General features: G+C 43.3%; 2 protein-coding genes across 2 annotated transcripts; one reads left to right on the forward strand and one right to left on the reverse strand.

The window, feature by feature from the left end:
- Positions 1-1,437: 1,437 nt before the first annotated feature.
- LYL1 (LYL1 basic helix-loop-helix family member) lies at positions 1,438-8,923 on the reverse strand. Its single transcript, XM_053464692.1, has 4 exons — positions 8,795-8,923; positions 4,018-4,367; positions 3,542-3,633; positions 1,438-2,052 (listed from the first exon to the last, which is right to left on the reverse strand). The coding sequence occupies exons 1-4, from the start codon at positions 8,801-8,803 to the stop codon at positions 1,577-1,579; spliced, it is 927 nt and encodes a 308-aa protein (XP_053320667.1). The 5' UTR covers positions 8,804-8,923; the 3' UTR covers positions 1,438-1,576.
- Positions 8,924-22,128: 13,205 nt separating this feature from the next.
- Positions 22,129-27,443, forward strand: ACP5 (acid phosphatase 5, tartrate resistant). The gene is made up of 5 exons (XM_053464691.1): positions 22,129-22,259; positions 23,380-23,659; positions 24,111-24,238; positions 25,306-25,651; positions 26,355-27,443. The coding sequence occupies exons 2-5, from the start codon at positions 23,387-23,389 to the stop codon at positions 26,592-26,594; spliced, it is 987 nt and encodes a 328-aa protein (XP_053320666.1). The 5' UTR covers positions 22,129-22,259; positions 23,380-23,386; the 3' UTR covers positions 26,595-27,443.
- Positions 27,444-27,672: the final 229 nt, after the last annotated feature.

The following is a 27,672-nucleotide window of genomic DNA, read 5'->3' on the forward strand; positions in this document are numbered from 1 at the left end:
CAGACTCCCGGGTGTCTTGCGGGGCCGGCGGGGGACACCTACGCAATACGCCGGCCCCGCAAGACACCTGGGAGTCTGCTCTGGTAAGTCGGGGGGGGGGCAGAGTGGCAGCATATATCGGGGGGGGAGGAGGAGGACAGTGGCAGCATATCTTGGGAGGGGGACAGTGGCAGCATATCTCGGGGGGGGAGGACAGCAGCAGCATATCTCGGGGGGGAGGAGAGTGGCAGCATATCTCGGGGGGGGGACAGAGTGGCAGCATGTTTTTTTGGTGCTTTTTTAAAGAAAAAAACTTTTTCTTTAAAAAAGCACCAAACTTTTATGGTGCAGCCTATATACGGGGCGGCCTATATCCGAGCCAATACGGTATACACTAGAATTAGCCAAGACATCTGAAGTGACAGTTTTGCATCTGCAACGGAGCTGCGGAGAAGGGCTAGTAATTATGTTTTTACATAGATCTTTATGCTGCAAGCATCAGACAGGCATTGTATCACGTGCTAGTAGTACCTTTATAAATCACCCAGATGTGTCGGCCCTTTTTAGACCTTACGGTAAGGATGGTAACGGCTATGTAGAACTCAGACACCACGCTGATCATTTTAGTAGCCAGCTTGATTATTTTAGGATTCATGGCAAGTACACAGCTGTACGTTCTGTTTTTTATTGTTTATTTTACACATTATTTTCAACCACCAGGACCCATCAAGTCATCTTGGTTCCGATAGTTAAAACACATACCCAGCATAAAACAGCGCCTCACTGCTTCGCAATCCAGTTATATCCAGTCCGCACGTCTGTTATGGAAGATGCAGCACTCCGAAACCCATGCGTTGCTATGTATTATGGGAATTGGTGCAATATTCTGGCGTCATGTCATAGGTGGTAGCTTTGAAATATTTGTATCCAGTCCTGCTGTGTCAGAAAACTTGGTGCGGGTTAATGTTCTAGTATGGAGGGCGGTGTTACAAACGTGTACATTGTACTCCACTTAATTCACCTTATGGAAACATTTATACTGACAACCCGGTTACACAATGCACTGTGTGGAGTGCACACTAAAAAACTGTGCATTGTGTGGAGTGCGCACTGAAAATCTAGTGCAGCAGTATATATATATATATTATGTGAAATATCGCCTATAGCAAGACTGTGGAACTCCAGGCCACAAACAGACCAGGGTTTTTGTAAACCCTTCCTTTAAACACAAGCGATGTATTCCGTTCCAAGGATTTTGACTGAAGCTGCCGTGCTCCTGCTTGGCTATCCGGAAAATCTGTCCTGGTTGTGGCCCCCGAGGCCTGGAGCTACTATAGGATACTGCAAATTGAGAGATAGTTCTATACACTATGGTCGTTTTTCGTATTGCTCGCATGGGAATCATCAAGCCATGTTTAATCCTAGATCTTTAATTCTTACTGGGTTTTTTTAGGACTAAATGAGCATTATTTACAGCTTATTCCCTTGCTTAAAAGGGAGGTTTGGTTAACTCATACAGGGAAATGAGATGTGGGTTCATATCCCTATTGGGACTGGTACCCCCATTTTTTGCTCTTTTTCCCTGGCACCCCAACCCTCACCGACTACCTTCGGCCTCTGACATAATCATAGTCCTCGGAGTGCTATGGAGAGGTGAAACGCTCCGTCTCTCCACATCATCCTCTTCACTTTCCACGCTGTCCCCGCAGCTTCCAGACATTGGAGATGCCGTTTCCCCATAAGCCAGGCATTTCTGTTCATCCTTCACGCCATGAATCCTGAATGTGGGGCTCTCCCTCCCCTTCGGAGGAAGATCCCGTACAGGGGGTGACAGTCTCTTTATTGCAGGGGATTGTTTGGGAGGAGGGCTGTGCTGGTCACCGAGCAGAGTAACCAGGAAGGTGATGTATCTCATGGCTAGACGCAAGATTTCGTTCTTGCTCAGCTTCTTGTCCGGGGGGTGCGTGGGGATCAGTTTGCGTAGTTCAGCAAAGGCTCCGTTCACGTTCTGCTGTCTCCATCGTTCCCGACTGTTTGTGAAGACGCGGCGGGCAACTTTTTGAGGCTGCCGCACTAGAACAGTAAGATATTGTGTTAACACCGTGCCATTAATATTATTTCACCGTTGCTACTGTTCAATATAGTCTTTTCAGAATCCGTTAACATCCAATATAACCTCCCTCTATATCTGTATAGCCGTTCCTTTTACTGCCCAGTATAGTTGTCCCAAACGCCTCCACCTCTCAGTAACCTCTCCTCTAACCTCTCCACTTCTTCTCACTGGTCTTTGCCTGCAGGGACCCCTGAAATGGTTATATATCCTTCTCTCAGATAGGTGAATGGATATCAGCAGCAGAAGGCTAGGTTTTGGACTGTCCTTCCTGGCTGGTCTTTGGGAACTGTCTGAATTAAAGCTGTTTTTACAAAATGTTGGGATGTTAAGATGTTACAGAGACTGCCTTGGGAGGAACACTCACACTTACACGCACACTCAACACTAATGTAAATGCACACACACTAATACATTAACACACACATCCAGACACTAATACAAGTAGACATTCAACACTAGCACACAGTAACAGGTGCACACTCAGACACTCACACTTACATGCCTAAACACACTAACACAAATGCACACAGATAACCACACAAACATACATACATACAGACACTTACACAAATACACAACCAGACGCTCAACACTACACACACACACTCACATGCACCCAAACACACACACTCGTACTCTGACACTAATACACTAACATTCACACGCAGCATAACAAGACTTTGAACACTTACACCTAGACACCTCGGGATTTGCCCTTGTATCGCTGGCCGGGGCTCTTACTCTGCCCTAACTGTACTAAGCGGAAGAATGAATGTGAGAGTGTGAGAATGTGCTCCTGTACTATAATAATGGTTATAAAACCAAACTGCAGAGATTCATCTAGAAATTCCCAAGCTACTTCTTGCTGGTTAGGCTTGGTTATGCTATAGTGGAGGTGACTGCGCTACATAGTTACATAGTTAGGCTGAAAAAAGACATGCGTCCATTTATAGAGTCCTGCTGTCATAATCTACTTTTCTTTGACACATTTAAAAAGTCGGCTTCACATCCCAATGCTGCTCCTTCACTGAGAGCTCCCGGCTCAGTGCCCTCAGACTCCCCGCACTCCTCTCCCTCTAACCACTGCTTTGCTTTCATGTATTACACTTCGCAGGCTTCGGCGTGGAAAACAAGATTGATAGATAACAGAATGTGCCAATCCACCCAACCCACATCTTCCTTAATTTAACCGCCCCACAGCCTGCCACCCCGGATTATCTTGTACAGATCTACAGCGTAACAAACTTAAAACAATGCACAGCTCCTCACAGACAGACCGGTGGTTTACAGGCAATGTACGGGGCACCCAATGGATGTCGCCGCTAAAACTCGCACATTACGCTATTTTTCTAAATATTAAAATATATGTTTTTTAACAAACCAAAAAAACCAACATTTTTTTTAAGCGCAGATGAATAGGAAGAATCTTAATTTTGCTTATTTTCATACCTATGAAAGGTGGCTCCATGATATTTTGGGGGCTTCGTCTCTTGAAGCGTCCAGAAAAGATAGGGATCAACCCGGTTGCGTGTAAATATGGACTGTAAAAACGAAAGCAGGGAAAACAGTAGAATAAAATATATTCATTTCAGCTATTTACTAAATACCAGCGCTTATCGTAAAATCAAACATCATAAACCTACTAGGTAAATTTACAGAATCTAGGATACAATGGAACCATGTCCTCCTGTTATAAAGCAGATCAATAATAGTTCAAACTGAGAAAATAAGAAGGAGGTGGATGCTGGGTGCGCCATTTAAGAGGCAAGTGTGTTGGTTAAAGGTTCAGTCTGATGTCCCAGCACGGCGGGTGTTACGTGACCCTTCGGGAATAGTGTGACCGCATGCACAATGCAAGCAATCAGATAAAAAGGCTCCGGTGAAGCTAAGGCTGGGATGAAGCTGTGGTTTGTGTAATTGCTTACCTTGGCAGGAAGGGATGAGGGTGGTACTGCGGAGGGAATAAAGGCGCTCGCATTCCAGGCAGTGCAAGCATCAGGGAGGGTACTGGGTGCAAGGCAGTGAGTTCAGGGCGCAGGGTCACCCTGCTGTGCCCCAGGCTGATGACGGGTACATGTGCGGGAATGTCTTGCGTCCCCACAGGTGCCCGCTTTTCTTCTGTGGGGGTTTCGGGGGAAGAGCTGGGCATAAGGGCCGTGGTGCCGTTCGCAGGCGGTAGTCTCTCTGAAGGGCTTTCCTTTCCCTGCATCCTGACATCGGTGCAGTTGCTTTGTGACTCTTTGTGATCAGATGGACACATGAGGACGCCGAGCTTCTGCAGAGGAATCAGACGAGATTAAAGTCCTGATCTACACCTTATCAGTACTCGCGTATTCTTTTTGGACACTTAAAGGTGAGTTTATTATGTGGTAGAATATGAACAAACCTAAAGCTATCACAGTGTATTTTGGGACTAGTATGCAAAGAGGATAAAAGCATACTGTAGGAGCAGGAGCTTTACAGACCGGTGCCGTACATACTCACCGCAATTAGGGGCAAGTTCACATACGTGTTACAGCTTAACATGCCGCCTACATTACAAATTGCCAGAGGGACACCTTTGTTTTAGGGAATGTGGCTAGAGGCGTAGCAATGGTGGAGCGCTTCACTGAGGCCTTTTATGTGACTCTGTGTCCGGTTGAAGCCAGGGGGGAGTCGGGTCAGGGAAAGGCATTCCAGAGTATGAGAAATAGAAATCACAGCAGAGGACCCCCAAGAGATGGGTCTGTAGCTGGACTAAATAAAGAATGTATTTTATTTACACAACTTAATTCATAGAAATAGATTGTAAGCTCGTTTGATCAGCGCCCTCCTCACCTGTTCTCTCTGTAAGTCAAACTGTTATGTCATTTACTACTTGTTGTGTCCTGTCTACCCACTGTACAGCGCTACAGAGTTTGAAAGCGCTATATAAAACAATAAATAATAATATGTTCTGATGTTTCTAGACAGTGATACCCAGCATACACCCAAATACCCCCCCCATGTCAGATAAAGTAACGTAACAATAAGGAACAAACGTGACACCTACACCCACATTAAACCACACCATAACTTAAACTAAAAATAATATTTCTTCCCTTTAAATGTGGTTGAAACGCGCTGCACAGCCGATAACGTAACGCACGGGACGATCCTGCCCAGTTCAGTGGCTGATTTCATTAACGCTGCAGCCAGCTTCAACGCACTGAATAGTAAGTTAGTACTTGGATTTATTGGTTAACTTACTAAAGTTTTAAGTCTTACGCCATCCTCGGTTTGAGAAAGCAATCACTGTGTTATAATACACATATATAATATGTAATATTATATATAATATAATATAATACACTATATCAGTTACGGTACTTTTCTAATAAAGAAGTCACAAAAGCGGATTTAAAAAAAATGGCTAACTGGATCACTAGAATTTAACACAAGCATAGCATGGGGGGCCCTTCTTCAAACATGTGTGAAGAAGAGACCTCAGTGTCCTGAAAGCTTGTGTTAAATATTATCCATGCGGAGTGTAACCTTGACTCCTGTGTATTCACCATCCTTGTATCTGGATGGGGATAAGGTTGGCCGCGTACACTTCACGTGCGCACTCCTCTACGTTATTAATCGCACGGCATGTTCCGCGTGCATACGGTCACAGCACCCCGGCAGCCATATTGAAATGCCCCGGGACTGGCTTAAAGCAGCCGATCAGTGGTAATAATGGCCGGACCGTGGCGGAGGAAGAGGGGAGCTGCAGTAGGACATTCGAAAAGCATGAAAGTAAATTCACGCTTACAGAGACCGGTGTGGATTTCTATGTCAAGTCACTGGGTGATGTTTCTTTCTTTTTCTTTTGGAATTTGGAGCATAGAATGTGACGGCAGATAGGAGGCAATTTGCAGTCCGGTTTGAACATTCTTCTACTCCTAGGCGTGGAAGCTATTAAAGTAACAAGTCTATAGTGATAGTCCTAACAACGCCGATAACCCCTAGAAGGAATTGAATAGAGAGGTTTTCATTCTTGACCCAATTTATTATTATTTATTGTTTTATGTAGCGCTGTACAATGCCACATGACATTAAAAGCAGACAGTCATGCTTTGCCTGTGTATGGCCGCAAGGCACGTATTGCACATGCGCTGTAGCCACGTGGCACAAGTTAAAACAGTGAGCCACGGGCCACTAGTGCCAACCTAACTCAGAACTAATTGATAAGCGAGTGATCGCATTCTTGTTACGATTTATTGCGCAGACACAGACGGCCTTATATCAGGTTTAACATAATGTATTTTATCATGAAATATACCAGGTTATCTGCACTGGGTATCTAAGCTTAATTAACCTTACAGCGCTGGGCAGATCATCAAATGTTTGGGTATACCATCAAATAATAAATATATCCCAAATAAATAAAAAACAAAACCTTACAGGGCGAGCAGGTTTAGTTATGATATTATATATATAGGGCAAACTTTATATCAAATGTGCTTTTTTTATAAATAAATAAAACAAGCCAGATGGGTAGAAAAAAAAAATAAATGTAATGGAATGGAGTCCAAGTAAATAATCACAGAACAGAGTAATAAGCAGCAGTGACAGCGGTGCTTTCATATGTGGACAGTACAAATTTTGTACAAATTATTTGTTTTTAAATACTAGTATATTTACTGAGAGGGTGGTAGATGAATGGAACAGCCTCCCATCAGAAGCGGTAGAGGGTAATACAATGAGGGGACTTAAACATTCATGGGATAGAAATATTGACCCAAATTTACAGCAGGAGAAAACGAGCCGACTAGACGGCCGAATGGGTCCGATCTGTCGGCACACTCCGTGTTTCCGTGTTATATATCTGTTTACAGTAGGAATAGTTAGAACTAAAAAATATGTCAATCATTTAACACAACAAAAGGAAAATGTGATCCGGAAATACATGCAAAATCTGAAAATGGGCAGTCTGTAAATGCCAATTGGTTTTCATCTAATCTCGCAATCTGTTACCACAACCAAATCATCTACCTTGTCCAAAACTCACTGGAGATTCTAAACCACCAGCAACAGCCAAAAGCCACGCGTTTAAATTATTGTGCGCAGGTTATTTAATTAATTATTGTGCGCAGGTTATTTATTAATTATTGTGCACAGGTTATTTATTAATTATTGTGCACAGGTTGTTTATTTCAGTTATTGTGCGCAGATTATTTAATTATTGTGTACATATTATTTATTTAATTATTGTGCGCAGATTATTTAATTATTGTGTACATATTATTTATTTAATTATTGTGCACAGATTATTTAATTATTGTCCACAGATTATTTATTTCAGTTATTGTGCGCAGGTTATTTAATTATTGTGTACATATTATTTATTTAATTATTGTGCACAGATTATTTATTTCAGTTATTGTGCGCAGATTATTAAATTATTGTGTACATATTATTTAATTAATTATTGTCCACAGATTATTTATTTCAGTTATTGTGTACAGATTATTTATTTAATTATTGTGCACAGATTATTTATTTCAGTTATTGTGCACAGATTATTTAATTATTGTGTACATATTATTTATTTAATTATTGTGCACAGATTATTTATTTCAGTTATTGTGCACAGATAGATTCTACATCTAATAGGAGATCATCATACAACTAAATAAAATCTGTCTAATTTGGGAATCGCTTGCTTCAATAAAGGACGTGTAAAGGATATACATTTTGTCTATATATATATATATCCATTAGAGTATTTATCATGTTTACCAGTCATGCCTAAACCCACCAGTGATGAGCCAGACCCCAATACCACATCAGAATCATTCATATCTTTACAATGAGGTGGGCTGTGTAATGCTCATTGCACACATTATTTTTTTTAAACACACTAAAACTGCAATCAAACAAAACTGCAGTAACACTGCCTGTCTGGAAACGTGATTGTGCAGTGAATATGGAGGCTTGCGTATGTACAGGGTGTGTGCAGTGTCACTGCATCTGTACGTGAGTGCAGTGTTTATGTGGAAATGCTTTGTTCGTGCATGTCGACCCTTTAACAATATGTAGTCGGTCTGTGAATAGTGCTTGTCGGCCCCTGTGCGTTCATGAAATCACGGAATGTACAGAAACAACTTGGCCTACAGTGCTGAATGCTGTGCACAAGTGACACTTCCTCCGGGACTTCTCCATTTCTCGAAGAATAAAACGTTTAGGACACCGCTCGCTCTGACCTCACCGACATTCTGATTTTTACCAACCACATACGTTACACAACATGAGCACACATACATGTACATATGCAAAGCAATACATATCTTATACATACACACGAGTCTCCACGAGCCACTTTATCCACCTGGTAATAAACACGTCTCTATCTGTGCCAAAAGAAAAACGATTCGGCATCTTACCCATACAGAGGTGTATTACCCAGTGCATGTAAACCGAAGCATTATTCGTGTTTGTATGTTAATATGTTAAATAGTTAATGCTATTAAAGCCCCGCGGTATATCCAGCCCTGCTGCCCATAAGTGTAGGCTACATCGTGGCATAAACAGAGAAATACACAACACCAACACAAACCTGGGAATCTGTAACATCGTCTGGAACGATAGATGAACAGACGAATGGATAGAACGAATATTTCCAATAACTAGATACGTGTGACAACACTGTTACAACAGTCATAAGATGGTACCGGGGCGAAAATGCCCCGAACTTACCCATGTCATACCCCGCACACGCCTCGACAACGCGTCCTAATCCGCAATGGCGCGGGAAAGGGGGAGATGAGGATGACGGTTAGATGGGCAGTCTTTGATCCCAACTTCTAAGGCTTTGGAAAGTTTTTCCTTCGACGACTGCGCAAATCTACAACCCGCATAACGAGAGTAGGAGGTGGCGTTCGTCTACAATGGGGAGGGAGGATAGAGGAGACTGGGGGGGGCAGACATTTCCTTCTCTCCATGGACAGAGGAAGTGTGGGGCTGTAGATAAGGGACAGGGGTCCGGTCTGTCCTGACTGATAAGAGAAATCCCTCCCTCCACTTCATCCAAACCTGGAAACAAATATATATTTAATGATGTCTCCTACGGCACCGACTAAACCTGCAAGACACCGAGAGGAACTCTCAAATATGTTGACGTGTTTAATGTTGTTCACAACAGGAGTTATAGATTGAGTCAGCATGATTTGGAATGGAGAAAAAAAATCCGGGTCTCTCTTGGTCCTGAAAGAGGACCCATCGTTTAAAGAGATGTAGATAACAGGCTTTACATCAGGTGTATTCAGTTTCACGTACGCATTCTAGAGCGGAATCACTAGAACATGTATGGTGTCCCGCCTGGCGGTTATTGCGTTCTGTGACAGTGGATCGCGACTCCTGTACAGCCCACTTGGAAGAAATACATGCAGTCATATCGTATACGAAATGCTTTATCCTAAAAGTGTTTAAAATGTTAGTATGCCTTACCTCACCTACCCCAGGTCCTCTGGCCTTCTGCTACCTCTGCCCTTGCGACCTGCAAGCCTCCTGGAGCTCGGAACACTCCAGAGATGATGTCTCAAACAACATAACGTGTGACGCAATCATGTCCCATGACGTCCCATACAGAAGCCGCAATGGCTCCAAAACGCGGCCTTATTTTCAACAATACGTGGCTTTCTGCGTTGGGCATCTGATGTCGCCGGAGGAGATACCAAGAGACGCTGAAGTGCTGCGAAGAAAGAAGATACAGCGGCAAAGGAACCAGGAAGTAACCCATGGAAAACTTTTGAAACATGGTTCACTTTTCCAGCTCACTGCTTCATATAACAGCTACCCACTAAGCACACATTACTCGCTACCCCACTGACACACGCCTGTACCACCATCTAAAAAACTGGGCAATCCCCATTGAGAAGGCAGAATGGTGAAATGCTACACGCACATGCCAGTCTGCATGTTACCCGCGCACTGCTTTGCCGTTAAATCTCTTCGAAGCGACCAGGTTTTCAAACTTTTCTGAATTTGTCATTTAGATCCAGCCTGTGGGGTCTTTGTCCTGCTTTAGGATCGGAAAGGTCAATTCCTTGTGTACGTCCTAAAGACACCGAATGAATGGCAGCTGGAGTGAACGCGTGTTTCATGTGTGGGGTACCCAGCTCTGAATACCCGTCTCCATGTTTAGTTTACCTAAACATGTACCTTGTATGTGGCCAGCTTTTGTGCCGTTCTAGAGGGTTAATCTTTTCTCCTCCCTACCTACCTTCTCTTAGTATGGAGAGAACACAGAAGGGGGTAATTAGAGTTTAGCACGTAACACTCTTGCCGCATGCACCTCGCACAGGCCACCCGCTGGCAGAACGTGTGGATACCGAAGCCGCAGCAATCTAATCCCCAGGCGGTGAATGAGAGAGATAAGCAGTGAGCTTAACTCAATAACCTTCTGTACAAAGCACAGGTAGAAGACAGACGGTGCCCGGCACTTAGACTGCGCCACAAAGAGCAGGCAAAGTAACACGAGACCGGACAAAATATACACAGTGCTCCGAACAAGACACAAGCTGCTCAGAAGCGGCAGCTCTAGGTGAGTATAAACACACATCTCCCAAGTGCCCCTATATAGGAGGGACAGTCCCTCTATAAAATCCCATGTGCCTCTGTCCTTTGATGTCCTTCCAGGAGCTCGGAATGTTTGCTGGGAATGAGGATATCGCAGGGTTCTACAGCCCTGCAAGTCACAATGATGTCTAACGAAACAGCAGAAAGCTACACTAGCTCATGATCTGTAATTTGAATTGCCAATTCATACAATTACACATAATGGAAGCAGAAATATCAGTTTTCCAACCAAATTAAAAATTTGCATACATCATACTGTTTTATAGCCCCCTGGAATTTGTTCAGAAGACCTGCCGTCCAAATGGCCTCGCTATATCGGCAGTGCGTGAAATCATGAAGCAAGCACCGATTTATTATACACCCTCCGCCTATGTACGAGAAATATGTCTGGTTCAAAGGGGACAAACAGAAGGAGAGAGTGAATAGCAGGATATGAAGTATCGCTTGTACACACAAGGAATTTCTGTGTCTGTCCTGTGCCAGGAAAGCGTTACTCAGACACCAGGACCACTTCTCACATGGAGGAAAGCTTCATCACTTCCTACGGCATTTGGGAATAGTGGCCGACAGAATAAAAAAAATGGCTACCTTCACAATATTTTACCCAGGCTATATATATATATAAAGAAAAAAGAAGAGCTGCAGGGATTTTTTTTAAAATCTTTTCCCACTTTTTCTAAATCTAAAGGCAAAAATAAAAGTCAAGACCGTTGTGCTGGGCTTGCCTTGGCTTAAAGTGTGAAAATAGAGTTCTCTGCGTTATTACTGCATAATTAATGAAGTATAATAAAGTACATTATTATTGCGATCCCTTTGTAACAGGGGGTTCTAAAACAAGTCCTCTACTAGCATGGCGAGTCGAATAAATACAGAAACATTTTTTTATGGAATTGTGAATTTTATTTATTTCCCAGAAGAACTTGAAATACTCTCCTCATCTAAACTCACCAGTTCATACTTAATAACAATTTAAAAATAGGGATATTTACATTGTGATTTGCCTTTGAGTATTGGGTTTCCAACAGTAGTAGACCACCCGGGATTATGTAGAAAGAGTGACTGTGGTACCAATTAAGTAGCCTTGATGGCAACCCATGCCAATGTCCAATCAGCAGGGACATTCCATTGGTTGCTATGGTGATACATCCACCTTTTAAGCGGTTGTTTTTATACATAAGCCCCTTTTATCAAACACCTGAGATGTAACATGGTTGCTCGCCATAGAGGTGTTTTCCAGCTTTATTACTCATGATGGAATCAGAAGTATCTCGACAAGTGACATCATAAGAAATGGGTTCTTCAAAGTGACTTTTTAGGACTCTTTTTCCAAAGCTTATATAGGAATGGTCAGTGTTATTATTCTGTCATCCGGACCATAAACAGGTAGGACAGAAATTACATGCTATTGATGGTCCGCTAACACTGGGACCTGCATGCCGCACCATGGAGCTCATCCGACTACACTGAAGCGGTAGAATTCTCCACGTAATATATAAATGCCGTATGCCCTTAGATCTTTTTCTTCACTTAAACAATGTAGATTCTGATAAATCAGCATAAAACCTTATAGCGTGCCCTTCAAAACCTGTAGTGATGTATAACTGGACTCTGCTAGTCACATGAAACCCATTATTACATCACAAAATATTTTTGAAGATTCTGCAGGAAATACTCGCTGGACAAAATCAACAAGATATTTGGGCACACGGGCGGCTTTGAGGCCATCGTTGTATTTCTTCGTGCTTGGAATATTCCATGGTATATGGTTCATTCTAAAGCTAGACTTTTCAGAGGCTTAGTTATGTCCCCTATTGCGGAAGGAATTAAATGTGATTGCATCTTTTTTATCCTATAGAAGTAAATTTATTAAATCCTCCCAAGCCTCCTTGCTTCCCACAGGGCCGTATTTCATGGCTGTGAAGCCTGTGTCATGCTTTGCACATTATATATTATATAGGTGTAGGCAGGTCTAGAGGTAACAGGCAGTGGGATAAACTGACAGTATAGTCAGACAAGATTCCATGGATTGTTACATATAGACATAATTAAAAAAGGTAGAAAAGTGAAACAACCACCCAGCAGAAGTGGTAGAGGGTAATACAGTGAGGAAACTAAAACATGCATGGGATAGGCAATGGGTATCTTGGCAAAAGACCAAGGGCCAAAAACAGTTTGTGTTTTTACAGCACATGGACAGAGTATTCCGATTCTATGCTACTCTTAAGTGACAGGCGGTATTGTTTTTGTAGTTGGGTAACCAGGCAGGGAATCAACACCAAGTAGCCATCTCGACAGAAAAAGTATGACTGAGCAAGGAAAACGGGCCAGAGACATGTCTAGCCTTCTTAACAGGTGCTAGTCGATGGCTACAGGTGGAGGTACCCATAGTGAGCAGGCAGGTAACGTCAGTAAAGAGGGTACGAGGCGCTCTGATGGCAGGATGGACAGAAAATCTACCTATAGATATGAAGACCCAGGTTGTGTGCCAGGACAACGCTGACGGGCAGCTTGCCTGCCTATGGAACGTGCAGGGGTGTAATGCTGACAGTTTAAAGGGAAGTCATTTCTTGAGATATTTGGTTTTAATGTAAGAGGGTGTTTTACTTCAGTGAAGCCGAATGTAGCAAACCTAGCATATCTATCAATGTTATTCCTTTCTCACCTCGCTGGTTTTACAAAGACTTCTTGAGCCAAACCCTGGTAAGGGTTCTTCAAAGATTTGACAAAGCTCATAGCAACTTCTGGCGGGAGATTCTCATCCCTTAGTAATTCATAGAGAAGTCAGTGAAATGGAATGTTTAAACTCTCAACCTATTATTTAGTGAATAAAGCCCTCTGTGTTATATTAATATATAAGGAAAGCATGTACAAAAATGCTCAAGGCAGAAGCAAGCCTTTGGACACCCAGCAGACCTCTAGATGTTCCCACTGTCCCCTGTCGCTTAGACAGCTCTTCCACATCCTTCAGAGCTGTCCATATCGGCCCCCGTCTCACATCTGCCACATCACTTTCCTGTACCGGACCCATCACGATGCTCTGTTCCTGGACCACCACCACACTAGTCTGCAGTCCCTGCTGCTACTACAGCATGGAGTCCTCTGACTTAGCAGGGCCAGGACACATCTCTCCGCACCACCTGCCCAGTTCTGGGCTTCCTGTTTGCAGAAGGCAGGAAGATGCAGAGGAAACAGATGAAGCAGCTTTCACTGCCCTTACTTGGCCAGGTGCTTCCTATGAGCGAGAGAGGGAGAGGGACTGATGAAATGTCCTGTGTGTCCTCGTGGCATGGGAGGGAAATGGTTAATAGTTCTGTGTTGCAACTGTGGTTTCCCACGTTCACCTATGTAAAGGTCTAAAAAGTCAAGAGAAAAATCTAAAGGAAGCTTTCGTATTGATTTGTGGCCAAGTTTGTCTATTCAGGGCCAAAAAAACAAAGAAGGATGGACAGCTTAGCAATGGGAGGTTTGCTGGCCCAGCCTTGGCTTGTAAGTTGTAAGAGGTAAGTGTGACTTTGTCACGGCGATCGTGGGGTTACTGCCCCAATTCCCCCCCCAGCCTCTGATCGCTCCTGCGAAATGCGATCATTGAGGCTCCGCGATTGCCGGTAAACCATAGGCAGCAATGTTTGCCATAGATTAGAGATAAAATGGTTAAATAAAAAGCGTTAAAATACCCAGAGTAAACTTTCAAAAAACGTATAATATACTTTTGTTCATCGCTTTTGGTTTTCCTTGCTGCTGCTGCAACTCCCAGTATATCACATTTTTACAGAATCTAGCATTCATATTTAGCCTCTTTACTACCAAAATAAATGAAAATACCAGGCACATGAAGTGTTTCCAAAATCAGGACAAATACCTAAATAAATGTGGTACATTTGCTACTCGTGTATTATCCTGGCGCCACCTAGTGTATTATCGGAGAACACAACTAGAGGTGGTGCCCAGATAATATTTTGGTTTTTCATTTCCACTGGTCATGTATAGTTTTTGTATGTGAAACTGAAAAATGAGGCTCTGTTTCTTATTTTTCCCCCCACTTTTTTTATATTGTTTTCATTGTTTATATATAATTATTATTCTGAAAAAAACTGTTATTTGTTTTGGTGAACTAAATGAGTGCAATCACCGTTAAATAAAGACCCAAAAAGAGAAAAAAAAAATGAAAATTGCTCTGGTTATTTTTTGAAAACAGTGTAAAATAACTTTGGTCCTTAAGGAGTTTGACATGCGTGGGACAGACACACGGCTCCTGAATCTAAGACGAGACCAACGACTGATTAAGGTCTTTACAGCAGGAAAAATAGGCAGAATAGATGGCCGAACGGGTCTGATGTGCAGGAAAATTCTATGTTTAAATTGTGATAAGTTTAAAATGTACTCAATAATGAATGAATGAATGAATGAAGGGGTCTGGTTGGTCATATTATTATAATTGCAGTCCATACTGTAACACTAAAATTATTATTGATATTTATATTTTCCTTACAGAGCTTGAACTAAAACATCTAAAACATTGTTACCACTGGCTTTTCAGTCCAGCTTGGATGGGTTTCAGACCATATCTATTTACTATTATTATTACTAATTATTATTTTATGTTATATTTCCTCTTCCTTTCGTTCGCTTACATTGTAATTGAATTATCTGACGCCATCTGACCAAGGGTATTGGTGGCTACGGTTAGCGTGGCTTGGTAGTATGGTGGCAAGTTGCTATATTAAGCGTTTAAGGTCAAGGGGCCGACAGCCACATCTGAAAATATAGTAAAAATGATACTCGCCATTCTGTGGCTACTGGTAAACCTACAGTACAAAATTCCACAATTGTTATGGATCTAAATTACGGTATTCTACACCAAAATATCTGTCCAAATCCAAAGTGGCTTCTTTGGCTGGAGTGGCTGCAAAGGACTGTGAGTAGTGCTGCCATCTAGTGGCTGTTAGTGGAACAAACAACCAAACTGGTAGGGTGCGCTAGAAAATTTCTTTAGAGTAGACCACTGCTCTCCCTTTTCACTTATAGACCCTTTGGGTAACTGTTTCTTCTTCGAAGATGACTCCAGTAAAATATAACCAACAAATAAAAAGATACAGTCATTTTAATTCAATAATTAAAAAAAGCTGTCACATAGCAGAACGTATATCTGGTCCCATAACCAATCTCATCCGCGACGAATGGATTGAACCGTCTGTCCCCGCCTGTACAGACAGTTACTGACGAGATTGTTGTTTTTTGGTTTGCTTTTCTAGCTTGAGACACTAGAGGTGTGGTGCAGCTCTATCTGGCACGGTGTATAAATCCCTTTAAACGTCTTACAGATTAATGGTGTTTATAGTTTCTAGCAAGGGTTTATAGCAAGGGTTCCTGAGAGATTAAAAAATTATATTTTTTTGGGGGGAGGCTCTATTTTTACCATAAAATTGGTTGTATGGTTCGTTTTAGAGTATGGCTCTCTGAATAGCTTAACTGTAAGAAAATAATATATATATATATATATATATATATATATATATATGGGCCTTGCTTTGTGCACAGGGGGACGGTCATGCTGGAGCAGGAAAGCAGGACCTTCCCAAAACTGGTGCTGTAAAGCTGGAAGCATACAATTGTATAAAATGTCTTGGTATGCTGTAGCATTAACATTACCCTTCACTAGACAAAGGCGTCCAAACTCTGAAAAACAGCCCCAGGCCATTATCCCTCCTCCACCAAACAGTAGGCACAATAAAGTTCAGTAGGTAGCATCCGCCAAAACCAAATTCATCCATCAGATATCAAGAAAAAAATGATATCATCATTTCAGAGAACGCGTTTCTGCTGCTCCACAGTCCAGCGGCGGTGTGCTTTACACCACTCGAGCTGATGCTTGGCATTGTGCACAGTGATCTGTGGCTTGTATGCAGCTGATCGGCCTCGCAAAACCCATTTCATGAAGCTTCCGATGCACAGAGGGGCACTTACAGAGGACCGGGGCAAATCCAGCAGGGCAGAAATTTCACCAACTGACTTGTGGCAAAGGTGGCATCCTATGACAATGCATGTTTAAAGTCACTGAGCTCTTCAGTACGACTCGTTCTACTGCCGATCTCGGTCTATGGAGACGGCCGCCTGTGTGCTGTATTTATATACCTGCTAGCAATGAGTGTGGCTGAAACACCTAAACGCAATAATTAGGACGGGTGTCCACTTACTTTTGGTGGTATAGTGTATGCATGTGTATAAGTGAAGTGTAAACTATCTATATGTTTGTTACCTAAGTGTAACTCTGGCATGAGGAAAAATGTGTCCTGACCACCGGCAATCAAAGTCCAGTTCACCAAATCCCCCTCCCTCTCACTCTCCCCTGTCCCCTACCACCAAATCTACATTCTCTCTTTTTCTAAGTGCCCCAAATTGTCTACCAGCCAAAGAACACAAAACAAATGTGCACAAACTTTGTTATTCATGTTTGTTTGTCCTTCTTGTAACCATATCTATGTGTTCTGAGGATGCGCAGAACACAATCACTTGTAATATTCTCATATACCAGCAGGTGGCAGTGCTGTTCCAGAAAACGTAATCCTTGAGTATTATTATTATTCATATTGTTATCATTGCATATTTAGCAGTGCTGTTTGCTGGGTAAGCATCCATTGGTTAGTTGGTAGATCTTCTTGAAAGTGTGAGTCTAAGATATGTTTTGGACTGAAGGTCACTAAAGGGAGAGTTGTGGTTTTGTCTTACTTCATAATTCGTTATGAAGGGCCAATATTAGCAAGTTTCTCTTGTATAAGGAAACTAAAAAAAACCTCACTGATTTATTATATACTTATATATCATATAATAATATATGTATACATTATACAGGGTTGACCGTGCCAGCAGAAGTTAACTGGGATTGGGCCTTCATGTTGAAGCCAAGGAGTGCAAACCGCAAACCTCCTGTCAACTCTCTCTTTAGTAAATAGACCCCAAGGAGAGAGTCTGATAAGCAAGGATATGACATTCAATAATAATATTAATAACTACTGTGTGCATTCTGAGGATCCATGGAAAAAAAACACTTGTAATATTCATACTAACCAGAAGGTGGCAGGCTCTGTCCCACAAAAAAACCCTGGCTTACTTTAACCATGAAAGCCATAGGCATTAAGAATCAAGGCTAATTATTGCTTATTAACTACGGTATCGGAGTCCATTTGTAACATATTTAAAGAGGTGGACAGTGTGAATAGCCTTGTTCGCTTGCTCAACATGTGAGTGCTGTGTTTCTTGCCATGTGCATAGGTTTCACCTAACATATTGTTACCGTGTCTTCCTGACCGGCTCCAGCCCTTCCTACATCCAAACCCGAAGAAAACACGCCGGAGCTCTCTAGTGAAAGGCTACGCTGGAGAATAAAACACGTGTTTGGCACGAGCACTCACACTTGGAAGCAGCACTTGGAGTATTGAGAAGACCTTGTTTACTCTTTCGGTCACGTGAGCTTCTCACCTCCATCCGACTCTCAGCAGAGACGGTGGAGTCGGAAAGCGACAGCTGATCAAGGGAGAGACCGCAGCCATATGTTAATACGAGACCAGATCATTTCTTATTAAAAATAAGGGCCTCGTTAACTTAACAGGGACTTCCACAATGCTATTCCGTATCCGCTTTCAATTTTAAGCATAAAGTCTCAGTCGAATGTAGCCATTTATCATAAAGTGGACTTGGGACAATGATGGCACAAAAACTGCTGGAGACCCACCACAGCCAGAAATTATTATTTATTGTTTTATATAGCGCCATCATGTTCCGCAGCGCTGTACAAAAGGCAAACAGGACATGCCAAGTAGTCTATAACATAACAATCCGAGCTACAGAAACAATAGTTGAGGATGGCCCAGCTCAAGAGAGCTTACAATGTGGAGGGCGTTGGGGCGTATTGGGCAGGTGTGCACATGGCATGTGCCCGGTATGCTGGGCGCTTTCCTACAGTGAATCAGCCAGTCAGGAGCATGATGTCAGAGCACAGAGGAGAGGGTAGCTGCAGCAACAGAGCTGCAGCTTCTTGGTAAGGTTAGGTCAGGTGTCCGATCTGCAAAGTGTTTTTTCCCGCTAGCCTGCTGTATTAGTGCAATTATTGTTTTAGATCAGTGAAACGGCATCTTTAACGCGTTATTTTGCTTTTAATGTAGGTTTTTAAATGATGAAGTCAATGGTATTTAAATGGCAAACCTGGGTTTCTCAGGTGAAGGGGGGGTTGCAGGAGGTCTCTGCTTACATTGACTGACATCCCTCTGCCCTTCTTAAAAACACACTGGCCACAGGGGCCTGAGTGGGGCTTTTCGTGTGTACGGCGGTACTAATTTAACCAGGCAACGCATTTATTATAGCCGGTGTTCTTTACTTTAATGCTGCAATGAGACATAACATCGGCCCAAAGATGTGCAAGAATGCCAGTCGCTCCAGCCTTAGCATTGCGAATGAATGAAGCCGGCAACAGCTGTGTACGTCTCACTGCCCCCCAGGCAGCAACGGAGTTGGATTATGATGTCATAAAAAGTAGGTGCCGCTGTCATCGAACAGAAAGGTGAGGAGCAAAAGTGAGATTAATTGCTATGACTGAAGCGACTGCAAAGAGTTATTTCAATTAGTAAATAAACCCTCTGTGACCGCGATAAGACATCTACTGTGATGTTATTATTTCCAGGTTTTTTGCTGACCTCCTCCGTTGCTGACCCGTTTATCTGCGACATGTCATCATATATCATATATCCCTGCTAAAAATACATCTGGTGACCTCGACGAGCTCAAAGTGTGTCAGTCTAATTATACGACGAGCTCAAAGTGTGTCAGTCTAATTATACGTCATAACGCAGAGAGGAGCCATTTAAAGAATTTCCTTACATTCTTCTGCTGTTTATCTTTGCTGAGTGGAACAAAAATAAAGCCGGCGCGCAAAGGTGATTCTCCGGGACGTGGAATTTTAACAAATCCCCCCCCTCGGCTATACTTTATATCGTTCTCAGGTCTGCATAGAAACATAGAATCTGCCGGCAGATCAGTCTTAGAGGAGCCCCTACCACTTCTGCTGGGAAGCTGTTCCATTTATCTAACACCCTCTTCACACGTTTCATCTAAGCCTCTGATGCTCTAGTTTTAGATTATTGCCTCTTGGTCTAACAATTCTCCACATTTGAAATCAGAGTCTTTGTAAGGGCGGAGAGAAGAGAAAGGGAAACAACTTCGCAACAGGAAGTCCTATGTATTTACATAATCTATATATTACACGTGTAAATGGGTGATGCGCCTGTCTGACCGCGGCAAGGCACTGGTAGTCCTGCCGGAAAGGACACACGGTGTTTATGTGTATTTAAGTAAAGCATTTAAGTAATGGATTCTATTTCTCCGTTTCATTTATAGGCCCATTCCCTGCTCTTTCGATACACAAGGCCGTAGAACCCTGCAATCCCCTCATACCCAGCGGACATTCTGAGCTCCGAGAAAACTCGTGCAAGATAAATAAAACTAAACAGTTTGCGTGTTTCCAAGAATAATCCTCCACGTTCCATACGCAGATAAACAGAAGGTCCGAAGGCCAGTTACCTTATAACCCCCCCCCCCAAAAAAAAAACCCCAGATGCGCTCAGACTATCGCCTACGGCTTACGTTTCTCTCTAAAGTTTACATAGGGCTTACCTGCGGTCATAAAAGCATCAGGTGTCTGCGGAGTCAATCAGGTGACCCGTAACGCAAAACGCCCGGAATAAAATGTAAAATACCGACAGTGATCCTGCTGTTACCCTGATGTATGAGGCTAGATAAATAAGATACTTTTTGTACATATAATGTGAGTATTACACCAATGGGGACTTTGATGACATCACATTCTGAATACATAGACATTAATATGAAGTCGGTCCCCCCTTTGCAGATATAACGGCTTCTCTGGGAAGGATTTCCACAAGATTTTGGGGCTTTCTGTGGGATTTTTGCCCATTCATCCAGTAGAGCGTCTGTGAGGTCAGCCGCTGATGTTGGGTGAGACGCCCGGCTCACAATCTCCGTTCCGGTTCATTCCAAAGGTGTTGGATGAGGTTGAGGTCGGGGCTCTGTGCGGCCGGTCAAGTTCTTCCTCCCCAACCTCATCCATCCGTGTCTTTACGGAGCTTGCTTTGTGCGCTGGGCGCAGTCACGCTGGAATAGAAAAGGGCCTTCCCCAAACCGTCCCCACAAAGCTGGAAGCGGAACATCGTCCAAAATGTCTTGGTATACCGAAGCATTAAGATTACCCTGAAAAACAGTGATCCATCACCCCGCAGAAGACGTTTCCTCTGCTTCGGAGCCTGGCGGCGACGCGCTTTACGACACTCGATCTGACGCTCTGCGTTGTAGTTAGAGACGCGAGGCTCGTACGCAGCATTCATTCCACAAAGCCCCCGCCGCGCAGGTTTTGTGACGATTTTAAAGCCGGTGGAAGTTTGGAATCAGCAGAGCGTTGGGCACTTCGACACTCAGTGACCCCGCTCTGTGACTTTACGGGGTCTTCTCACAGCGCCTGCGCCGACTTCGCTGAACTCTTAAGAACACCCTATTTTTCACACAAATATTTGTCAATACACCTGTGGCAAAGGGTCTGATTAAAACACCTGAATTTAATAATGAATAGGTGAGGTGTGTCCCAATACTTTTGTCCTCATATATATGGAACAGCTGTGTGTAGGTAGAACACTGGCTCCTGTAATTCCCTCCTGTGATATAATTATTTATTGATTATATATATATATAGCGCCATCATATTCCATGGCGGTGTATAATGGATAAACAGGATATAACAAGTTGTGCATCACATAACAATTTGACTTACAGAGACACGAGGAAGGGAGGACGCTGCCCAGAGGAGCTTACAATCTAAAAATGCCTGAAGCTACGTATAAAGTATAAGTCACAAAACAAGCGGGCCCGGAATTAAAACGTCCTTATCTGCATGTCTGCGCCCAGAATTCCAGTTTTTAGTGAGTTATTATCATCTTTTATTTCTATAGCGCCAACAATTCCCGCAGCGCTTCTTACAGTCCCTACATTCAAAGGGTCCGACAGAACTAGAACCGACGCAACAAGAAGACCCCGTACTTTGGATAAAGAGGGTCCTGCAGAGAGTTTTGGGATGTGTCCGTATTTTCATAGCTGCAGGGTTTTGTTTTTTTTTCAATTTCAACCGAGCCGAACAAAAACTTTAAAGCGTTTTTCGTGAAATAAGCGGGTTAGGTGACTTAATTTTGGAGCTGTAATAAAATCTATCTGCCTGACACCCATTACCCGGACTCTGCCATCCGCAGTGGTCCTCATTACAATGGAGGGGGGGGGGGCAGTTGTGTCCCGTCCCAGAATCCTCTGGGGCAGCAGTCTTGCCCCATGTGTTTGGACGGTGTGAGTGTTGCAGCATTTAAAAGGTTGATAGTGAAGTGAAGCGTGTGTTCAGGAAGCTGCGGTGTCAGGGAGGGCGAGTAATTTGAGACAGGAGGGTGTGGGGTCAGGCATTGTATTGCTTCAAACAGGGTAAAGGGTTCAGTGTGAGGAGTGAGAGGCACAGAGGAGCTGAGCTGCCGGGTCCTGAAAGGTGAGACCATCCCCCTCCCCGCTGTGTCTTTCCCCCGCATGGGGCTGCTCGCTGCCGGCTCTTTGTAGGGGGAAATGCAGCTTTTTTTGGTTAATTTTAACGTTGTTTCTTTGAATAATTAGTGGTTTTTGTGTGTATCCGTGACGGATGCGCTGCCGGTAATGTATAAAGTTTAGGGCGCTTTTACTGGCAGAGACCGTCCTAGTTAAGCCTTTATTTTTTTTTTTACTTTCATGTCGTGTATCGAAACAGAATCTGCTGGCGGATCAGACCCGTTTGGTGGTCTCGTCTGCTTGTTTTTCCTGCTGCAAAGACCTTAATCAGTCGTTGGTCTCGTCTTAGATTCGGGAGCCGTATGTCTATCCCATGCATGTTTAAATCCCCTCACTGTATTAACCTCTACCATTTCTACTGGGTGGCTGTTCCACTTTTCTACCACCCTTTCGGTGAAGTCAGCCTTCCTGACATTTGTTATGTGAATTGATCCCAAATGAGCACAGCCAGCGGGGGATGTCTTTTTTTTATTTTTTGGGGTGTAAAGAAAGTGGCATGCCTGTGAGAAACACCCCAATCACTTTCAAGGGGAACCACATGATGATTTAAAGGGACTGCTGCTCTATCGTATGTATAAAAGTGTATATGATGGCCGGAGCGTCTCTTTAGCGCAGGTTTCCCCTGCTACATAGTAATCTCTATCACCCACCAGACCTGGTAGAGGCGCTGGTCACATGACCGTGTTTGTAAAACTGACCGATAAAGCGAACTTGTGCAGCAGTCAGCAGTCATGTGACCGTGCAGGAATGGCGAAACATTCTCTAATTATTAACCATTCTGTGGCCAGGCTCTACCCTTTCTGTAACACTTTGTAAAAACATAGATTACTCAAGGTTTTATTTTTATACGTAACAGTCCTTCTTAAGTGTGATGGCAAACACAGGTTTTCTTGGCATATGAATGGTGGATGCGTGGAATTGTTTCCTGGCAGAGGTGGTAGGGGCAACCATGACAGATAAGTATGGGGGGTGTATTGAGGATACAAGCGGGGTCCTGATAATGATCTTTGTCCTGCTGCATACCACAGGGATGTTTTCATAACTTTTCACGTTCTTCTCTTTTCCAGGTTCCAAATGGAGAAGATCCTTGTGCCGCTGATCATCCTGACCCCCGTCTTCCTGGGGGTCCTCTCTGTTCCTCTGACGGATCCGCTCCCGTCCCTGCGCTTCGTGGTCATTGGTGACTGGGGTGGGATACCTCTCCCCCCCTTCTACACAAAACAGGAGACGCTGGTGGCGGAGGAGATGGGTAAAGTTGTGAACAGCTGGGGGGCGCACTTCGTCCTCTCCGTGGGGGACAACTTCTACTACGATGGCGTCCAAGACGTAACGGACCCCAGGTTTAAGGTGAAGCTCGCGCTCTGCTGCGCAGCGGCGCTGGTGGCCGGGTTCCGGGGCGCAGCTGGTATTAGTAATTAAAACCAAACATCGTTAATGGTCTGAAACCAAATTAAACTTAAGTCTGAGTCATTTATTCTCCTTTTAAAAATATCTTGCAACCTTGAGGATTCTTGTCCTGAAAATGGAATGGTGGGAAAGGAAAGCTGTAGCCCGAGTTCCGTGAGAACACCCGGGGTAACTGACTTTGGTCAGCAAAAAAACAAACAAACAAACAAAAAAAAAAAAAAAAAATTCTTATAGGGTCGTCTTATATTCAGGCTTTTCCTTTTTTTCTAATATTCAAATTATAATCGAGCCAATACGGTGCTTGAACGTGATGCAGGAAATGAATGTTATTATTATTATTATTATTATATGATTTTTAGTTTGCGTTTCGTGTTTTTATTTCTCCCCGCAGGCTACGTTTGAGTCCGTGTATAACGCCGACTCCCTCCTCGATGTGCCCTGGTACGTTATCGCCGGAAACCACGATCACAACGGGAACGTTTCAGCGCAGATCGCGTACTCCAACGTCTCCGCTCGCTGGTAATTCCTGCTCTGGGATTTATGTGCAACGAATAATCTCTTAATTTACTGTAAACATATTCTTTAGAATGTTATCTGTAAATCCCGCCAGTGCTTTGCCTTCTCCTTACCCCGGTGGTGGGAACATTCTTGCGCATGGTCATTTCGGGAGATATTTAGCTGATCTAAAAGAAAAGTAACGGGTTTGCGCTGGTGCTAGTCTGATGGGGTTGTTACTCCCAGCGGATTGTAACGTGAATTTGGGTGACTCCGGTCAAGTGTCTGATTACTGGAGAACAGGTGAAGTCCCCAAAAATACTATTTTTTATTTTTTTTTATTTTTTTTTTTATGATTTTCAAACACCCTCACAAAAAAGCCCCTCTCTCCCAAGTCCATGAAATGCTTTCCTGGGATCTCCTGACCCGGCGTGGTAACTCCACGCAATCAAACGGGTTTATAACAACCCTGCATTGAGTTGTTCTTGGCCAAAAGAGGGAGGGGGGGCTTTTTATAACCTCTCTCGCCAAATGTGTGTAAAGTGGCTCTTACATCGCATCATCTGGGAAACGGGTGATCTGAAACGAGCCTGATTTAAAAATGAAAAGGAATTGTAAATGGAGTCTCGCTCCCGGTCACTGCTCTTATTTTTATTTTGCTTTCTGTATTTTTAAAATCTTTTTTTTTTTTATTCTATTTTTTCTTTTAAGGGAAGGAAGCATCTTGTCGTAGTTTTAGTGGTAAAAGAAAAATGTGATGTAAGCCTGAGTCTCAACCTAGTGTGACTTGAGCGCAGATCCAACAGTGTCGGCAATTTATATATATATATATATATATATGTATATATTATGTGTGTGTGTGTGTATATATATATATATATATATATATATGTGTATGTATATGTGGAACCTTGTATCAAGTACTATAAGGCTAGATGGCCACTCTCAACTCCCGATGTGTCCGTATGTATTAACATATATTTGTTATGTATACGTTGCTGCCCCAATTACATTGTACAGCACTGTGTATTTTTTTGGCGCTTAATAAAGTGCGTTTATGAGATGGCCTGTCTTTTTGGAATTGTTTGCAGGAACTACCCCGAGTTGTACTACGACCGCGTGTTCTCGGTCCCCGGCACGAACGTTTCCGTGCGTCTCCTGCTCCTGGACACGGTGACGCTGTGCGGGAACTCCGATGACTTCTTGACGGGGCAGCCGGCTGGCCCGGTGAGCAGGAGGACCGCCGACAAGCAGCTGGAGTGGCTGGAGGAGAAGCTGAGCGGCGCCCAGGAGCAATACGTGGTGGTCGCCGGCCATTACCCTGTCTGGTCCGTGGCGGAGCACGGCCCGACCCATTGCTTAATTCATCACGTGGACCCGCTGTTGAAGAAGTACAAAGCCACGGCCTACATGTGCGGTCACGATCACAACTTGCAGGTACGTACGCGCTATAAGGGGAACGGATGCGCCATGTTATGTGAACGCGGCACCGTGTCCCCCGCCTCACCTCAGATTTGCAGGTCTGGTACCTCTCAGAGTTGTGACGCAGCAACACCACCCGCTCTCTGTGAGAAAATTAAATATCTTGGGGAAAGACAGAAACGCTCCTAACACCTCTGGAAGGAAATCTTTTAAAGAATGCATACAAATTTAATAGAGCAATTCTTTTACTCTAAGGCATGTAAGCTGGTTTGAGCCGGGCCCTCCTCACCTGCTGTTTCTGTAATTCAAATGAATGTGTTCTATACTACTAATGCCCTGTCTCCCCATTGTACAGCGCTATGTAATACGATGGCGCTATATAAAACGATAACAAATATTACTTACCTAGTTCTATAACTCCAAATATGAATCCATGTTTGTCACTTTGGCGCCTGCTGGTGGCCGTGTGAGGGAAGCGCTCCACCCGTAATGCAGCGTATTATCTTTTATTTATACAGCGCCAACAATTTACGCAGCGCTTCATACAATACATATATTCAAGGGGTCTGACAAGACGAGAAGTGACAGACTAAGACAAACCGATACATTAGGTAGAGAGACTCGGCTCATAGGCTTACAATCTAGAGGGCGCGCGGCAGATAATGTATCATCGCTCCATTCTGTAATCTCACTATTTATAAACTTGTTTCTCTTCCAGTATCTCCAGGATGAGGCCGGTATCGGTCACATACTTAGCGGCGCAGGCAATTTCATGGAGAACTCCCGCAAGCACGAAGACGAGGTACCGGAAGGCTACCTACGCTTCTTCCAAGGCGATGCCGAAAGCATGGGGGGCTTCGTCTACGTAAATGTCACCCCTAAGGAAATGAACATCACGTACATACAGCCTGGGGGCAAGAGCCTGTTCCAGACCACCCTGCCGCCGCGCTTTGCTTAGCACGAGCAAGGATGGCGCCAGCCACCCGGTTATTTTTATGGAATTCCTTTTTATTCTGGGTTTTTAAACTAAAGTTGGACGTTGGGGAAAGGAGAAAAAGTTCTGGGCATTAAAAAAAAAAAAAAAAAACAAACCCACGGATCCATCATCGGACAGAGCATGAGGAATGCAGAACCTGAACATCTCGGTTCTTCGTTTTGTGATGACATCATCACTTTAAAAAAAAAAAAGTGCATTCAACCCCTGAACGCCAAGCTAGTCTGAATTTGTGACAAAAGTCCCAAAATATCAGAATCTCCAAGATGTTTTTATTGAATAGAACATAGCTGGCAGCGCGGTCTGTTCTTTAACTCCTTTCCTTCCTGCAAATCTTGGTGTGGCTTTTAAAAATTAACCAATTTAGTGCCGGCCGCACACATCAACCAATCGCCATTCAAATAATTGAATTTGCTTAAATTTTAATTACCAATTTTTTTTATTAATAATCTGTTGCGGTCCAGGCTTTTATGATACTTTAAATACTCTGGTAATTTCCTGCTAAATTTAAATACCCAATATTCATATAGTAGACGGTGTTTACAAATAAAATTTTAAATGTTGTGTTTTCTGAGAATGCCGTGTTTCAAAGATTACGCTTCGCTGTACATTTCTGAAAACTTGAAGGCCGAATCTTACACGGGAACATTTCTCCGTAAATTGCACTGGAGCAGCAGTTGCTGGTTTTTACTCTTGTGACAACTTTTCAGTTTTAATGAAAAAAAAATGTATTTTTGTCAGTTTATACATGTTGTTGTTTGTTTTGTTTTTTTCCATATATTATATAGAAATAAAATGTCATGACGACGACCATTTCAGAATTCCTATTTGTCTTTCTTTTGGGTGTCGATAGCAATGGATTTGGAGCATGCGGACCTTTTTATAGGCGGCTGCTCCCAGGATGCCATACGGCGTGATGGGCATCCCAGCCGTTATTGGGATATGTGATGTCATAGTCTAAAATCAATCGGTAGTATGTAACAAAAATCAAGTAATCTTGATATTTTTTTTTTTTTTATAAAGTTTCCAGCAAATGCGCAGA

This window comes from Spea bombifrons, chromosome 4, assembly GCF_027358695.1.
Source record: "Spea bombifrons isolate aSpeBom1 chromosome 4, aSpeBom1.2.pri, whole genome shotgun sequence".
NCBI lineage: Eukaryota > Metazoa > Chordata > Amphibia > Anura > Pelobatidae > Spea > Spea bombifrons.

What these genes read in the sequence shown, in the direction of transcription:
- LYL1 (XM_053464692.1), bottom strand. An exon ending in CCTCATCCCTTCCTGCCAAG is followed by an intron (nt 3,634 to 4,017) that starts GTAAGCAATTAC and finishes TCGTTTTTACAG; the next exon opens with TCCATATTTACACGCAACCG. An exon ending in CATGGAGCCACCTTTCATAG is followed by an intron (nt 2,053 to 3,541) that starts GTATGAAAATAA and finishes TTACTGTTCTAG; the next exon opens with TGCGGCAGCCTCAAAAAGTT.
- ACP5 (XM_053464691.1), top strand. Translation starts at nt 23,387, where the DNA reads ATGGAGAAGATCCTTGTGCCGCTGATCATCCTGACCCCCGTCTTCCTG. An exon ending in TAACGGACCCCAGGTTTAAG is followed by an intron (nt 23,660 to 24,110) that starts GTGAAGCTCGCG and finishes TTCTCCCCGCAG; the next exon opens with GCTACGTTTGAGTCCGTGTA. An exon ending in GTCACGATCACAACTTGCAG is followed by an intron (nt 25,652 to 26,354) that starts GTACGTACGCGC and finishes TTTCTCTTCCAG; the next exon opens with TATCTCCAGGATGAGGCCGG.